Raw genomic sequence first — 15,703 nt, forward strand, 5'->3', positions numbered from 1 at the left:
ATTTTTAAAAATATGATCATTTGTATTATTTACGAAAATAATGATAAAAACATTTTTCTTTGATTAAAATAACCAGACCAAATTACTGATACGTAATAATTTCGATTCAAGCCATGCTGGATTTTCTTATACGAAAACGTAACGAATCGAAATAAAGGGCGCTCCTAGGGGGATCCAATCTTCAAAATTTGTATACCCTTCAAGCGGATTATAAATCCTATGAAAGTCAGCGAGAGGTAAAACGATAACCCAAAAGCAAAACAAATTTCTAATGCTTCAAATCGTGATTCATTAGATATGCAATTTTTATATCTCGAACAATTCTGTTATTTGGTAATATTTTTCTATTTGTAAAATGAAACCAAATTCTAAATATTTTTCTTCTAATAATTAGTTTTTGATATTTTAATCGCCATGCTAAAAGGTGCACTTATATACTAATATAAACGCATAATGCCCTAAGAAACCTTTAGTTTTAGCTTTAGTTCTAATTTTATCCTAAATTTTTTCATCTCATAAAAAGCCCTCAACTTTTGGTCATGTCCCAATTTTATCTTAAATCTTTTTTTGTCTCATAAAAAACCACTAACTTTAACTTCAGTCCCAATTTGTCCTATACTTATGTTTGTTTCATGGAAAAACCACCACCTTTGCCCTTAGTGATATGGCATTTCTATGTCATTACTCTATTTTTCCCCAAATTTCATATTCAAAAAGGATTTTTTGAAGATGAATTTCCATGTTGACTAAACGATGTCTTCTTGGATCTAAAATTCGTGTAAAAATAGATGAATTAGAATTGGCCTTCTTCGATTGCTCTTAATTTTACGTGAGTCTTCTAATCATTTTGCTTGGAAATCTTTGATTTTACACTGAATATTCAATCTCTTGTACTCAAGAGTCTTTCATCTCTTGTGGTCAAAGAGCTTGCACTTAGGAGTTTTCAATCTCTCGAATGTCAAAAGAAAACTTGGATGAAGGGTTAATAATGACAGATTTAGGACTTAAATAAAAAATTTAATTTTTTTATGAGATGAAGAAAAGTTTATGGTATAATCAGGACCAAATCTAAAATTGGAGGTTTTTATGGAACCAAAAAAAAAGTTTAGGATCAAAATAAGATTGGACTTAAAGTTAGGATTTTTTTTTAGGGTATTATTAAGCTCAAATACGAATACAAAGATAGCAAGGCAAATATTTTTAGGGTTTTTGCTCAAAAAAAAATCTTTTTAGGGTTTTATTTAATAACATTTTTGTTTTGGGGCATAATTTATAAGTAAAAAAATACATTTAATAATTATACAAAATTTATATTTTCGAAATAAAAAAGAATATAAATATGTTTGATACGATCCATAATTTTTTTTTATAACATAGTATTTCTTTTATTTTTTGATCTTTTTTTTCTTGTCACCCATTTTCCTTTTTTCATCACCCATTGTCCACCGCCGCCGCCCCCACCCGCCTGTCGCCATCCACCCACCTGCGGTCTTCACTTCTGGCCGTGCCGTCGTCCACCCACCATGGCTGGCAGCCATGGTGGCAAGGAAGAAGAAGAAAAGAAAAAGATGACTTATTTAAAAAATTTTTCCCAAAACAAAAGTTATTTTTTATTTGTTATTTCTTTTTCAAATCTATTCCCATTACTTTTTTCTATTTCAAGGAATAAAAAAATTAATTGATATTATTAAATGGATTTATTTTTTTCTCTTTCAGAAAATAAAAGAAAAGAAAAATAAAAAATAGAAGCGTCATATCAAACGTAGCCTTAACTTCTAGGGATACCTCCCTCTTTTCTACCTTTGAAAAAGAAATTTTAAAAATTACCTTTTTACCGCTCGCTTCCTCCCTTTCTTCTTTTTCACCCCGCCTTCACTTTTGGCGCCATCTTTTTCCTATTTTTTCACAAACCTTTTTGCACGAGCCAAAAAAAAAAAAAGGAAAAAAAAGTAAAAAAAAAAAAAAAAAAGCAGCGCCAAACCGAAAATCCCACGTCATCTAAAGACTCCCCCTCGCGCCAAAAAAAGCAACAACTCAGCTTCTCCATTTCACCTCTCTCTCTCTCTCTGCCTGCAACGCGATGATGATGCGCGACGTGGACGGCGCCGGCGAGACGCCGACCGAGCGATCGGAGAAGATCGAGCAGATCCGGACGTACATCGGCTACGAGATGTCCACCCCCGACGTCTCCTCTGCCCTCTCCCAGTCCCTCGACGACGTCGACGCCGCCATCGACCTCATCCTCCGCACCTGGAAGATCCCCTTCAAAGTCCGGCGCGCCCTCGCCGGCGCCGGCGCTAGGGTCTCCGCCGGAACGGAGCCGCGCGAGGCGCCGGAAGGCCCGAAGGGAGGACCGGTCGATGGGATGTCTTCCGGCGAGTCTCGGAAGGCGACGGACGCGAGAGCGGCTGCGGATGAGGAGCGTCTCGGGAGCCGGAGCGCGGTGGAGGCCGCGGCCGCGGTTCGGGAGAAGGAGGGACTCGGTTCCGTTCGGGTGGAGAAGTCCCCTGCGTGTGAGCCGAGTAAGAGAGAAGTTGTCTCTGGAATCTGAAGCAGAGGAGTCGTCGTTTGGGAAGACCGTGGTCAAACAGAGCCTGATGTCGTCGTCGTCATCGATGACGGTATGCCGCCCAAAAGAAAGCAGGCGGCGGAGCACCGGAAGGGCCCCGGCCGGTTCGGCTGTCGAAAGCGAAGGGACCCGGTGATGTATCGACGATGTCGTTCGATGAGTTCCTCAAGGCCACCGGTACGAGAGTGGTGGCCGATGAGGAGTACCTGAGGAGCCAGAGCATGGAGACGGGGGCAATGGCTCAGGTAAAGGTTGAAGCTGACTCTGTTCGTGAGGAGAAGGCAACCGTAAGGGGGGGAGAAGAGAGTTTGGTTAGAGGAGAGAAAATGGTACCTGATGCAAAAGAGGCAGAGATGGTGGTGTCTGAGGAGGGATGTTTCAGGAACCAGGGTGTGCAGGGGAGTGGTGAAGGATAAAAGTTGATGGGTCATCACAGATGACCACAGTCAAGGCGGAGCCCGATGCTGTCACCGGTGCAGAAAGTACAGTGCCGAGAGCAGAGGAGGAGAAGAAACTTCAGGGCGATTTTCAACTCCAGCCCTGGGATGGCAAGAAGTATGTCAATCCCAAAAAGAGGAAAGACATGGATGCAGATGCTATAGATGCTACTCCGATCAACTGGGCTAAACCAGAGCCGAAGCTGGAGAGGCGTGATCCGGGGTTTGACCAACTGAGGCCGAAACCATCTGGTCTGAAAAGCAGAGTTGTTGAAGATAGGAGTCTAAGTTGTGTCGCAGTGGAAGACACGATTTCGCAGTAGAGCCGGACTGGTGTTTGGTGGGAAGGAGGGTGATCAATGGGATTTCGACTACGAAAGGAAGGAAATTAGTCGACAATGAGATCATCCATTTCAATTTTCCTACCGCAAACTCTAAGAATAATGCACAATGGATAGTTCGGTTCTCTACAAAGAGACATGGGGAGGTTAGCTATGTTTCTTTGTATACTGATTTTTTAGTATCTTACTTGGATTGTTACGAGATCATGAGAATGCGTACTTTTGCCTGGTTGATAATTTTTATATCCTCTGTGATTGATAATTAGATTGGTCGGCTTGAAATGGCGTGGGCAAAATGCGTTGTTCCCCTTGTCAAATCTTCAAAGGTGAAGGTTTGTGGTCGCTGCATAGCTGCCCCAGCAAACATGTACATAGGGCAAGAAATAATGTTGTATGTAAGGTGAATGTCTTTCCCTTTCACCGCAAGTATTTTTCTGTATGAGCTTTGATTTAAAAAGTAACCTTCTGAGATTTGAGTTCTGTTTTCCTATTTGTGAAGCTTTTACATGCACAATTCCATCTTCACCAATGATTCTAAGTTGTCCTGGAGGCTAGATGATCCATCCAACATTGACTCCACCGAATATCCTCTGTTGACCCTATTCAAGTTGTTGAAGATCAAACCTTATCGAGAGGTAATTCTTCCTTATTTGTTGTCTTCATCTCTTTGAAGTTCGATGTCAATCGTGTAGCGTCATCATTGAATTCTCTACTTTGGTTTATCCAGGCTGCATACAACCCAGAAGAAATCAATACGGGGAAATGTTTGGTAAATATCAACCAGTGTAAACTTACCACCTTGTGTTGTTTTCCTTTGTTGTGAGCAGATATAAGCTTTATTGCTCAAATGAACACAGATATCCTGAGTAAATTGTTTTCTATGATGAAGCACACATTGTATTCAGCCTTGACACGCATGATACTGTGGAAAAGCCAAATATCCCAAAGTGTTCACTTGTCCTAAAAGCTTTCCCAAAGTAGCTAGAAGAATCAGCTTTATCAAAGTTCCAAAATACGAGATATTATTGCAAAATGAGTATATTGCATGCATAGTACTACTACAACTTCTGCTATAAGCATGGGTCTGAGTTCTGACAAGACGTCGATTTTTTGTTTCTTTAAACCACGTGCTTACCACTGATCAAAACAGGGAAATACAAATCTAACTGTGCCAGCATTGCCATTGGCCATTACAAGAAAGAGTGGCCAGAAGTGTCTGGAAGAAAATAAGGATGAGCAAGCCATCTCTGAGGCAGCCTTGAACAAGATCATTGGTTCTGCAGGTGTATATGGCTTGGAGGTAAAATTGCATGATATTACATACTTTTCTAGTTTTTCCATTGTAAAATCTCTTCTTAATTCTCTCAATGAACTGTCTAGGAGTTGGAGCCCCCAGATACCCTCACGTGTACCCTAAAGCCATACCAGAAGGAAGCTTTGTACTGGATGTCACGGCAAGAGAACCAAACATATGTTGATGCAGGGAATGGCACAAAAACTCTTAATCCTTGCTGGGCAGAATACCGTATATGTGATGAGTACGTGTTTTACCTGAAAATTTTGTTAGCTTTGCACTTCATTTATGTTAAGCATACGGGACACGCCAGGATGCTAAAACCACTTGACTGAAATTTTGCAGGGCGGCCTCTTCTGTATATGTAAATGTATGCTCTGGCGAAGCAACCACACAATTTCCAGATGCTCAGCAAATGGCAAGAGGAGGGGTCAGTTTTCCACTTCTACATCTTGCACTCTTGTGTTGCGCTTGCAAATGGCAAAAGCAGGGGAGATTGCTGACTCTGTAAATTGTAGATTTTAGCAGATGCAATGGGGCTTGGGAAGACCGTGATGACAATTGCTTTAATACATGCAAGACCAAGCAGGCAACATCCTGATGCTAAAAAAATTCTCATCGAGGATGCTGATGACGCTGGTCACACAAAGAGAATGAAGAGAGATTCAAGTGCGAGAAACACACAAAAAGTAAAAGGTGGCACTCTTATTGTATGTCCAATGGCTCTGTTAAGCCAATGGAAGGTGGGCTCTCTTAAAAATCTTCACTTATTTCTCTCTTTTGCTTGAATTATGGACACCGCAAACGGCCATGTATAAGCTTGAGCTGAAGTTTGTTGTCTTTTACTCCTTGAAACGGCAATATTTAAGTATTCCTTCTGTTGACTTCCTCAGGATGAGCTTGAAACTCATTCGAAGCCTGAAAGCATATCAATTTTTGTTCACTATGGTGGGGATAGGACAAATGATCCCAGGGTGTTCTCAGGATTTGATGTAGTCTTGACTACATATGGTGTCTTAACAGCTGCTTATAAGCATGTGAGATTGCATCTCTCAAAACTCTTCTTTTGGCTATCTTCAACCATGTAAAACCCCTCCCCCAACCTAATGCTGAATAACCAAAAGAATAATAGAGTGATTCAAATTCCATCTCAGGATCAAGAAGACAGCATTTTCCACAGAGTTGAATGGTATAGGGTAGTTTTGGATGAAGCTCATACAATTAAATCTTGGACGACCCAAGGTGCTCAGGCTGCCTTTGCTTTGCTCTCACATTTTCGGTGGTGTCTCACTGGAACCCCCATTCAGGTCTGTTCTGTTACCAAGTGGATCCATGCTTTGCTGCATTATAGCAGTTTAATTTTGCATGTAGGTGATTGATTATAAAGAATAGAAGCTGAGAGATTCTTTGCCATGCACAACTGGTGTTTAACAACCAACTTTTGGTAAATTTGCAGAATAACTTACAAGATCTCTATAGTCTTATCCATTTCTTGCGCGTTGAGCCATGGTGCAACTGGGCATGGTATGAGTTTATACAGTTAGAGTGTTGAACTATATTTGAGTCATGCTTCATTTTGATTTCTGTGAACCAATTGTAGTTACAGTTATCATTTGCTTAAAACCTCAGGCTTCTTAGTAAAATGGGAGCTCTTCAAGATACAAATGTCATTGTCATTTGCACCTTATAACTGTGTTCATCATATTTATTCCTTCTTCCTCATTAGGTGGAAGAAGCGTATACAAAGTCCTTATGAGAGTGGAGATGGAAGAGGGATAAAGCTGGTCAAAATAATATTGAACTCTCTGATGTTGAGACGAACTAAAGAAAGCAAAGATAAAGAAGGAAGGTAATCAACCGATGCTCACAAAGTCTTGTTTTTCCAGACTCAGATGAGTGATTTCATATCATATCCTAATATTTTGATACTTCTCATTCAGGCTGATACTTACTCTCCCTCCAACTGACATACAAATTATTGTATGTGAACAATCAGAAGCAGAACAGGATTTTTATGATGCGCTCTTCAGGAGATCTAAAGTAAGTCTCACTGCTGTGTGTAATAGTGTGCATGTTAGTTTGGATGAATTAGTTATGTTCCACGGGCCTGATGGATGAGAGGATGATTCGATCCAAGTATTGAACTATTATTTTAGTGCCTGCGGTTTCTTCCAGAGACACCTTCAGCCAGAATATTCTCTTTTACTGATGCAGCTAACATTCTTTTGCAAAATCACAACAGGTACGGTTTGATCAATTTGTAGCACAGGGCAAGGTTCTTCACAATTACGCATCTATCCTGGAACTTCTACTTCGATTGAGGCAGTGCTGCAACCATCCATTCCTTGTCATGAGGTATCAATAGACTCAAAAGTTCTGTTTTGTTGGTTTGTGCATAAAGATTTTCTTGACACGCCATTGGATGCGCAGCCGAAGTGATTCCCAGCAGTATGCAGATTTAAACAAGCTTGCAAGAAAGTTCCTTGATATGAATCCCCATTCAGCCTCCTGTAATCAGATAGTCCCATCTAGAGCTTATGTTGAAGAGGTAGTTGATGGCATCCGACGGGGCGAAAATACAGAGTGCCCAATTTGCCTTGAGTCAGCAGATGACCCTGTGCTCACACCTTGTGCTCATAGGATGTGCAGGGAATGCCTTTTGTCAAGTTGGCTTACACATAGCTGTGGCCTGTGCCCAATCTGTCGCCAAATGCTGAGGAAAACCGATCTTATTACCTGCCCAACAGAAAGCCAGTTCAGAGTTGATGTAGAAGAGAACTGGAAGGAATCTTCAAAGGTGTCGAAACTTTTAGATTGCCTGGAAAAAACTCGGCAGTCATGCTCTGGCGAGAAGAGCATTGTATTTAGCCAATGGACTTCGTTTTTGGATCTCTTGGAGATACCGCTAAAGAGAAGAAAATTTGGGTACCTGAGATTTGACGGGAAACTGTCGCAGAAGCAAAGGGAGAGGATCTTGAAGGAGTTCAATGAGACAAATGACAAAATGGTAAGACTGATTAGAACAGCTTGTGATTATCCTGCTGTGACACTTGACCAGTTGTTTGTGCTGATTCCTGTTCCTTTGCTTGCTCATAAACTTCAGATACTTCTGATGTCTCTTAGATCTGGTGGGGTAGGTTTGAACTTAACTGCTGCCTCTCATGTCTTTCTCATGGTACGTTTCGAGATAGCTTTCATCTACTCCTACTTACACCCATTACAATTAGAAAATTTGTGAACCAGTCATTTTATACAAATTAATCTTTCTCACACATGTAGGATCCATGGTGGAATCCTGCCGTAGAAGAGCAAGCAATAATGAGAATTCACCGCATTGGACAAAAACGAACTGTTTCGGTTAGAAGATTCATTGTCAAGGTGAGTTTGATGTTTGTGCATATTCTCTCCTACGGCGATTGATCAAACTATGGTGTCAAAACACAGCAGGAATATCTAAGAATTTAAGCATATGGGTCAAACCAAGCTTTGGGCTTGCCAACCCAACAACATTTTTCCCCTTCCACGCGCTTTTTGTATCTTAACTCTGAACAACCACATACTGGTATGCCCTGTAAGTAATCTAAGACCAAGTCCAGAGGAACTTAGCTTCGTGGGGGGTCAACTTATGGAAAAACTTAATTAGGCAGTCCTAGTAAAAAAAGAACCATGAAGTCCCATTCATCCAGTTCTCTTCAAGTTTGACATCAGCCTATTGTCCAAATCTGACTGTTCCCCACTGAAAATTGCCGTTCGTTAGTTCAGAGTATGCCAATCTTTTCTGTTCAACACAACTTGGACGAACAGGTTTCCATCTAGGTCGATTCTCTTCATTATGTTGCGGTTCTTCGTTATTTCTCCAAATGAGTTGAACCAAACTGAGACTGGACCGAGTAAAAGAAAAATCAAAGCCAATTTGGTATTTTCCCTATTGAACTGTAGTCTTGAATATGTCAAAGAAAAACACCAATTTCAAGACGAAAACTACTTCTGTCAGATTAGAATGATGCCAGTTGAAACTGAAAACCATGCAGGACACAGTAGAGGAGCGGATGCAGCAAGTTCAGGCAAGGAAGCAGCAAATGATCGCCGGCGCCCTCACCGACGAGGAGGTCCGGTCTGCCAGACTGGAGGAGCTCAAGATGCTCTTCAGATAGAGAGAAAAAGAGAGCCCGACAAGATCAAAGAAAAATGCAAAGCCACGCTCCGCTTTTCAGCTAATCTTCCCGTAGTTTAACATGAGAGGACACTTATGCAGACAGCTCAGGTCCAGAGATAAGATTTTGGTCTTTTGACTATTTAAGAAGGAGGGCATCTCCAACTTATGGCCAGGAGATGAAGCCCGGTTTTCGTAGATTCTTGGGGGGTATCCTATTCCATCTGGTCAAAAGCTGAATCTATGAATGAACTCACGAAGGAATGGGAATACTTTTTTCCCTTGTTTCTCCGCCGTTATATCGTGTTCCCGTGTCTGCATTGTCCTTTTTTTGTCGTTGCTGACTCGCAGGATGTAAAATGTCCTCGGGAATATTCTCGAAAATTCTCTTCTTTTTTTCTAATGCTTGGACTGGCAGGATCTTTGACAGAAAGGGGGCCGCGGAATATAAAGCGCACGCCCGTGTGAATGGTCTTGGATGCACGCCTCGCATGGACCAGCGAAATTTTCTAAAGTTGTGGGGAACTCTTCGAGAAAGTTTAAACAAAAGGGGTAAGAATTTCTTGAGCAGATTTCGACTTTAATTACAGTTCACACGTGAAATGTTCTCCTTCCATTTTGAAAACTTAGGATTATCCTCGCTTTTTATAATAAATTTTGGGTTGATCTTGGTTACGCCTAATTTATTCAAATTGTCATTTATTTTACAAACTACCTCAACTTTCAAGGGAATCCGATATATGCCCACTCTCTCCTTCCATCATTGGAGAGGCTTGACCTCTGACCAGGGCTAGGGACTCTCGCCGTGCCAACTCAAGGCCAAATTAAGACCGAACGACCTTGATCTAGTGGGGCATGACCACATGGCCGAGCTCTGTTGCGGAGCCTGCATGCCTCGTGAACTCAAGGCCGATCTAAGATGGCCTTAGAGATCATAAGCTGGGGGCTCTGGTCAAGATCAGATGTCTCATTTTCGTGAGCAGCGAACAGTCTCACCACAAACAAAGATAAGGATGAGGAGAGAGGGGCAAGGGTGAGGGCATCCTTAACGAATCCGAGGCCGGGTTCTCTCTCTCTCCATCTACGATATGTTGTGATATTACAAGTAAGGAGAGAGAAAGAATGGGAGCCGTTTGATAATGATTTCAAAATTTACAAGAAGAGAGTGAGGATATTGGTTCGAAATCCTCAAATACAAAATAATAGGAAATAATACTAATACATTACAAAAAGTTGAAAATACAATTTCAGAACTATTACATGTGTTTACATTTTATGTAATATTTTCTTTTCAAAAAATAAACAACGTGGCAATAAAAAAATCAAGACAAATGTTTCGTTATGTTTTTAATTGTCAAATAAGTCTAAATGCATGATTATAATAGTCTAATTAAAAAGTCTAACTTCAAGGTCTTGTCACCAATTTTTTTCAAAATTATCAACACTAGGATTATTTAAAAATTTATTTCAAAATATGTATTTTCATCAATACTCTTTACAAGGTATCTCTTTTCCTTATAAAAGAAAAATCGGATGAAACCTAATGATTTGACCCATTTTCTTGTCTCAATATGAAGTTTATGATTAAAAAATAGTTAAAATTGAAAACATATGTTAGTTGAATGTGGCAAGTTGACTATTACCATTGAAATCTCTTGCGTGTATCTTATTCACCTTATGACTATTTTCAAACAAATTTTAATGAGAATGAAACGTCGTGTTCCCAAAAAGTCAATAGGTTTCGGATTTCGATTGAAGACATGAGGAGCAAACATATGGTTAGGGCTTGGTATCTTATTCAGACTATTTTCCATTGAAGGTTTCGTGTTGAAGAAAAAATTCAGGCATTGAATTTCACGTCATCCCAGATTGACCGACTGAAAAAGGTTGTGCCACATGGAGCGCCCCAATAGGATCCCATCCTACGTGTCTTCGTCGAGATGGAGGAGGAGGAGAGAGAAAGAGTCTTCGAGGCCCGGCCATAATTGGTCAAAATCTGGTGGTGGTGGAGACGGTACGTGACAGAACGGGGAAGAAGAATTCAGCGGACGCACCCGGATTCGCGTGTACACCCAGCGCGTCCGGACCCTCCGATCTGGCGGGGCCCGCTGGCGGGTTCCAGCGATCCGACGAGCCGCGTCTATGGGATTTACTGCGTCGGTTGCACTGGATCACTTGGAGAGAGAGAGAGAGGGGAAGGGAGGCGGTGGGGTCGGTCGGTTAGAAAAGCGTGGGCAGTTCCGTTTGGAGCGGAGTGCCTAGAATTTATCGAGGCTTTTGACGATGCTCTCTCTACGTTGTCCTAGAACGAGGAAGATCCAAGAACGAGTAAGAGCGGAGAGAAACGTCGAAACGATAAACAAGAAGTTCACAACGGCTTGTCGGCTCAGCCCCCGCGCCCCTCGACACGACGTCGCTTCCAGACGAGATGATGCCCTTTGATGCCGTTGGGAGCCTATTTCCACTTGTCCTTCTGTTTTTTTTTCTTTTTTCCGGGACGAGGGATACCGATCTTGTTACGGAAGTGCGAATGAGTCTCGAAACCTTCTGGAATATGCAACCAAATCCTCATGTTTGTCAAATTGGTGCAATCAAATCTTGTCGTTGATCCCATTCAATTTTGACTGACATAGCTTTTCTTATTGCTTTTTCTCTCTTACATAACATTAAGGTTAACTTAAAGTGCAAAAAAGATGTCGTTTTAATATCAATCATAGTTCGTATATCAAATCTTAATTAAAAAAAACTAGAACAAAATAAGAAAAAGAAGAGATAAAAGTTAATTAAAAAAAAAAAAACAAGGACTAGGCCATCTTGCCTATGGCCGTCAACCTATCATTGGTGGGATCTCGACAATGGCGCTTTAGTGAGGGCTGATGACCTTTGCCAACCACAAACGAGCCTGCAAGGCCTTTGACCTTGTTGGCCATTGTTAATGCCCCATTAGTGATGGGGCCGCCGCCACAAGTGAGATGCCCAAGTCTTCATGGTTGATCTTTTTATTTTTATTTTTAAAAAGAAGAATCTAGCTTTTGTATTTTTTAAATATGATTTAACTTATATTTAGGTGTAAAAATAAAATAATAATGCAAACGGCTCTTGAATTTTAGCTGAGTATACAATTCCGTGAACTTTAAAGCTATTCAATATGATATCTGAATATTAACCTAATATGTAATATGATTTCTAAAATTTTAATTTAATCAAAGTAATTTCCACAATTCGATATGCATTCTATTTATATTCAGTTTTTGAACTGTATAAAGATGTTGAGCATTGTCAGTCCACTTATTATAAATTTATAATTAGGGACCATCTCACAAGGAAAATCAAAATATTTATTATATTTAAGAAAAAAAAAAAAAAGGAGAAGAAGGAGAGGAGAGGAAAGAAAGAAAGCCCCCGTCGCAGCTCGAGAGGCAGAGCCGAGCCGAGCCGACAGCAGAAAGCAGAGAGCCGCGTGCGCCGACTCTCCTCCTCGACAAACTTCCGTTCCAACCTCCACACCTCCCTTTCGACCCCAAACAAAAAAAAAAAAAACTTCTCGATTTGACCCCTCTCTCTCTCTCTCTCTAGCGTGCCTTCCACATGTCCACCCCCTCTCTCTCTATAAAACTCTCTTTCCCCACCTCGTCTCCATCATCATCCTCCTCCTCCTCATCCTCCATTCCCGTTCCCCACATTCCCCTCTCTCTCTCTCTCTAAACCATAGATTTCTACCGTCGCTGACGCACGCCTCGACTCCTTCTTCTCCTCCTCCTCCATCTCCCTCCTCCCTTCGATCGAAGCTCCATGGCCGACAGATCCAGAAGCGCCGCCGCCGCCGCCGCCGCCGCCGCCGGCAGACGCCAGCCCAGCCGTCTCCAGCGCCGCGCCCCGGCCTCCCTCCAGATCGCCAGCCCGGCCTCCCAGCAGTGGAACGTCGCGATCCCCCTCCTCTCCCCCCTCGCGTCCTCCCCGACCTCGCCGCCGACGAGGCTCGCCGACCTCCGGTCGTCGTCGGCCGCGCCGGCCCCGGCGGGGCCAGGGCGCGCGAGGACCAGCCGGAGAAGAAGCCGGCGGCGATCGCGTTCAAGAAGTGGCAGCACCCGGCGGCCCCGTTCTGCTACGAGCCCGCCCCGCGCAAGCCGTCGTTCGTCCCGGGGTGAAGCGCCGGAGTTTTTTTCCTCTGCGCGTGTACAGGAGGGATTCGTGTCTCACGGGGGGCCGTCTGATTTAGATCCGACGGTGCTCGTGCGCTTTCCCCGAAGCGCGCGGGCCGACCGACTGACTTCAATGTAGCTGCTATAAGAAAAATGTAATTACTATATTATACACCGAATACGACCCCCCATTTATGTTGATAATTTGACTTTTGATGGGGGCGATTTCGTCTTTTCACGGCGCAGCAACGGGTTTCCTGAGCCTAATGATTCATGGTCGCACCCAATTTCATTTTTGCCTTTCTTCCTTGTTTTTTTCTTTCCTTTAAAATGAAAATCTCAGGGATTGTCGTTCATCAAACTAATTTCACGAAATTCTGTCAGTGTGCTCGCTCATTGTCCTTGAAGCTCATTGTCGCAAGGGAAAAGTATCAAATAAGTGTCTCAAGTGGCCTTATTTGAGACTAATTGGCTGACTACTTCGAACCCTCGTTGCAGACAAAATGCAAAATCTGGAAAGTTTTCATTTAGGCTTATTGGGAATATTCTCCAACGACTCGATGATTCTAGTAGCATTTGGAGAGAAAATTATGTGAAAGTCGTATAAGCTCATTCAAGGATAAGAGGTAGTCAGTGTGAGGGTTAGGTAAGTAAGAAGGGTCTAGAGATACCCATTGATAGAAGCTCTACTTGTTCCAATTTGGTCAACTGGAAAAAATATAATAGAATCGTAGATAAAAAGGAAACTTCTTTATTGACATTAATTGCTACCGGATTCTCTTATTTGAACTAATAAATTTGGGACTTTTATTTTCCTTTCTTATTATACATTTCAAGAACATGTCCTTAAAAGGTTCATGGAGGAAACAGGCGGGGTGAGAGACCGCGTTGTCACTCATTCACTCTGTCGAGAAAGACAGATAGACGAGGAAATTATGGGGAACTCTGCCGTAGGGGGAAATTAGGGGCCTATGATGGTGAAAGTAGACATCACGTCAAAGCTTCGATTTTGGTTATTATCGAGTAGGCAAATATAGTAACCTCTCACGTTTGGAGTAAGTAAGGGTGGTTAAAATGCCCATACCCAGATACGCCTTGATTAAATTGCCCACAACTAGATTGATACGCCTTACGGCACTGTCCTCAACCACATGTTGATTTAGTTCCTCCATTGACATTAATTTCTATCAAATTCTCTTATTTGAACTAATAAATTTGGGACTTTTATTTTCCTTTCTCATTATACATTTCAAGGCTTTGTTTTAGGTCAAAGCCCATATTGGTCAAAGTCCATATTGGGAAAATATTGGATAGTAATTGACAATGATCCCATCAAATTTTACGGACTAGAAGCAGTTTCCGTATTGATATTAATTACTCTGATATTTGAACTAATCAATTTGGGACTTTTATTTCCCTTCCTTATTATACATTTCCAAACTTTATTTTAGGTCAAAGCCCAGACTAGTCAAAGTTCATACTGGGAAAGATATTTGATAGCAATCGACAATGATACCATAAAATTTTACAGACTGGAGGCATTTTCAGCATAAATGGATTTTTTCTCAATTCAAGCATAGATTCGTGTATTAAGACAGGCCGGTCATGAAATTCTAGTCAAATGAAATTTAGATGCCAATGATATCATTTTTTTTTTTTTTTCTTTTTTGCCTATCAATAAAACCCAAGCTTGTCCCACCATTTTCGCCACGCCTTACTTGGTCCACATAGAGACCGGGAGGAGATGAGATTATGTTCCTTTGGGGTTTGAATGGTCATACACGAAAAGGACGCAGAAAACATGCGAAAAGCTAACCAACAAAAAGTGTTCGGCAATGAAAAAGAGATGGTGGGAAAAAGTATAGGGTATATTATATCCCATCGCCATTCACGATCATATTATAAATTTGAAAAATATATATTTACCCAAAAAAGGAAAATTTAGAAGGAAAAAGGCAACATTGCATGACCCAATCACGTTGGCTTTCCGTTGTCTGACATAGGAATACACAAGGAACGGTCTTTAGTCTGTTTCTAGCCATCCATTTTGATAGTATCTTAGAAAAATAATATTATCCCTTTTATTAAAAAATGTTGTTGTGGCCACCACAGTTGGCAATCAAAGCTTGTGGAAAAGGCCACTCATATCTGCCCAAAAGCACCCCAAGATAACAGTTCAATTATGTTGGAATGATTACATCAATCAACTCCGTGGAACAATTTTATTGGGAGAAATAATCAGAAAAGTTTTCAATGTTATATAAATGTTAATTGAGTTCTAAAATTTTCAATTAAATAAATTAAATCTTAAGTATTTTAATGATTTATCAATATAATTATTTTGGCTAATTTTAGCTAAAATAATTAACTTTTACTTAATCATCTAACGTGACATGAATGGTATTGACATAGATAATTCTTTAAAAATATTTTGAATTTTTTTGATTTTTTTTTTTTTATTATGGCCAGCAATGGCTTGCGAGGATCGCTACGAGTGTCATAGCCTTTGCTAGCAATCCCCAAGATTGACATGATGGTACATCATGTAAGACGGTCAGTAATGACTAGATATTATGTCGGTAATTTTTGACGAAAATTGATCAAAAAAATGATATTGGAATTTCGCTAAAATATTGATGATTAAATTGATAAAATTAAAATATTTAGAGATGAATTGTCTTGTATACAATTAATTTAGGATTAATTCTATAATTTTTCTCTTTTTCTATTAATGAATTCTGAAATCTATATAATGTTGAAAGCAAAA

General features: G+C 40.9%; 2 protein-coding genes and 1 long non-coding RNA gene across 3 annotated transcripts; 2 read left to right on the forward strand and 1 right to left on the reverse strand.

The window, feature by feature from the left end:
- The first annotated feature begins 2,975 nt into the window (after positions 1 to 2,975).
- LOC108954852 (DNA repair protein RAD5B) lies at positions 2,976 to 9,093 on the forward strand. The gene is given in 19 exon segments (XM_039299128.1): positions 2,976 to 3,312; positions 3,315 to 3,493; positions 3,614 to 3,747; positions 3,847 to 3,982; positions 4,075 to 4,116; positions 4,498 to 4,647; positions 4,728 to 4,885; positions 4,987 to 5,071; positions 5,160 to 5,384; positions 5,535 to 5,678; positions 5,796 to 5,948; positions 6,098 to 6,165; positions 6,368 to 6,490; positions 6,582 to 6,681; positions 6,884 to 6,996; positions 7,072 to 7,648; positions 7,745 to 7,816; positions 7,921 to 8,019; positions 8,673 to 9,093. Coding segments are annotated over 19 exon segments (2,988 nt in total). The 5' UTR covers positions 2,976 to 3,005; the 3' UTR covers positions 8,796 to 9,093.
- Positions 6,556 to 7,743, reverse strand: LOC120286704. Its single transcript, XR_005545423.1, has 2 exons — positions 7,571 to 7,743; positions 6,556 to 7,377 (listed from the first exon to the last, which is right to left on the reverse strand). It is a non-coding gene; the product is annotated as an uncharacterized LOC120286704 (long non-coding RNA).
- A 3,331-nt stretch (positions 9,094 to 12,424) lies between the features above and the next one.
- On the forward strand, positions 12,425 to 13,290 carry LOC104414552 (splicing factor, arginine/serine-rich 19). The gene has a single exon (XM_010025701.3). The coding sequence runs from the start codon at positions 12,587 to 12,589 to the stop codon at positions 13,073 to 13,075; it is 489 nt and encodes a 162-aa protein (XP_010024003.2). The 5' UTR covers positions 12,425 to 12,586; the 3' UTR covers positions 13,076 to 13,290.
- The last annotated feature ends 2,413 nt before the right edge of the window (positions 13,291 to 15,703 follow it).

This window comes from Eucalyptus grandis, chromosome 8 (genome assembly GCF_016545825.1).
Source record: "Eucalyptus grandis isolate ANBG69807.140 chromosome 8, ASM1654582v1, whole genome shotgun sequence".
NCBI lineage: Eukaryota > Viridiplantae > Streptophyta > Magnoliopsida > Myrtales > Myrtaceae > Eucalyptus > Eucalyptus grandis.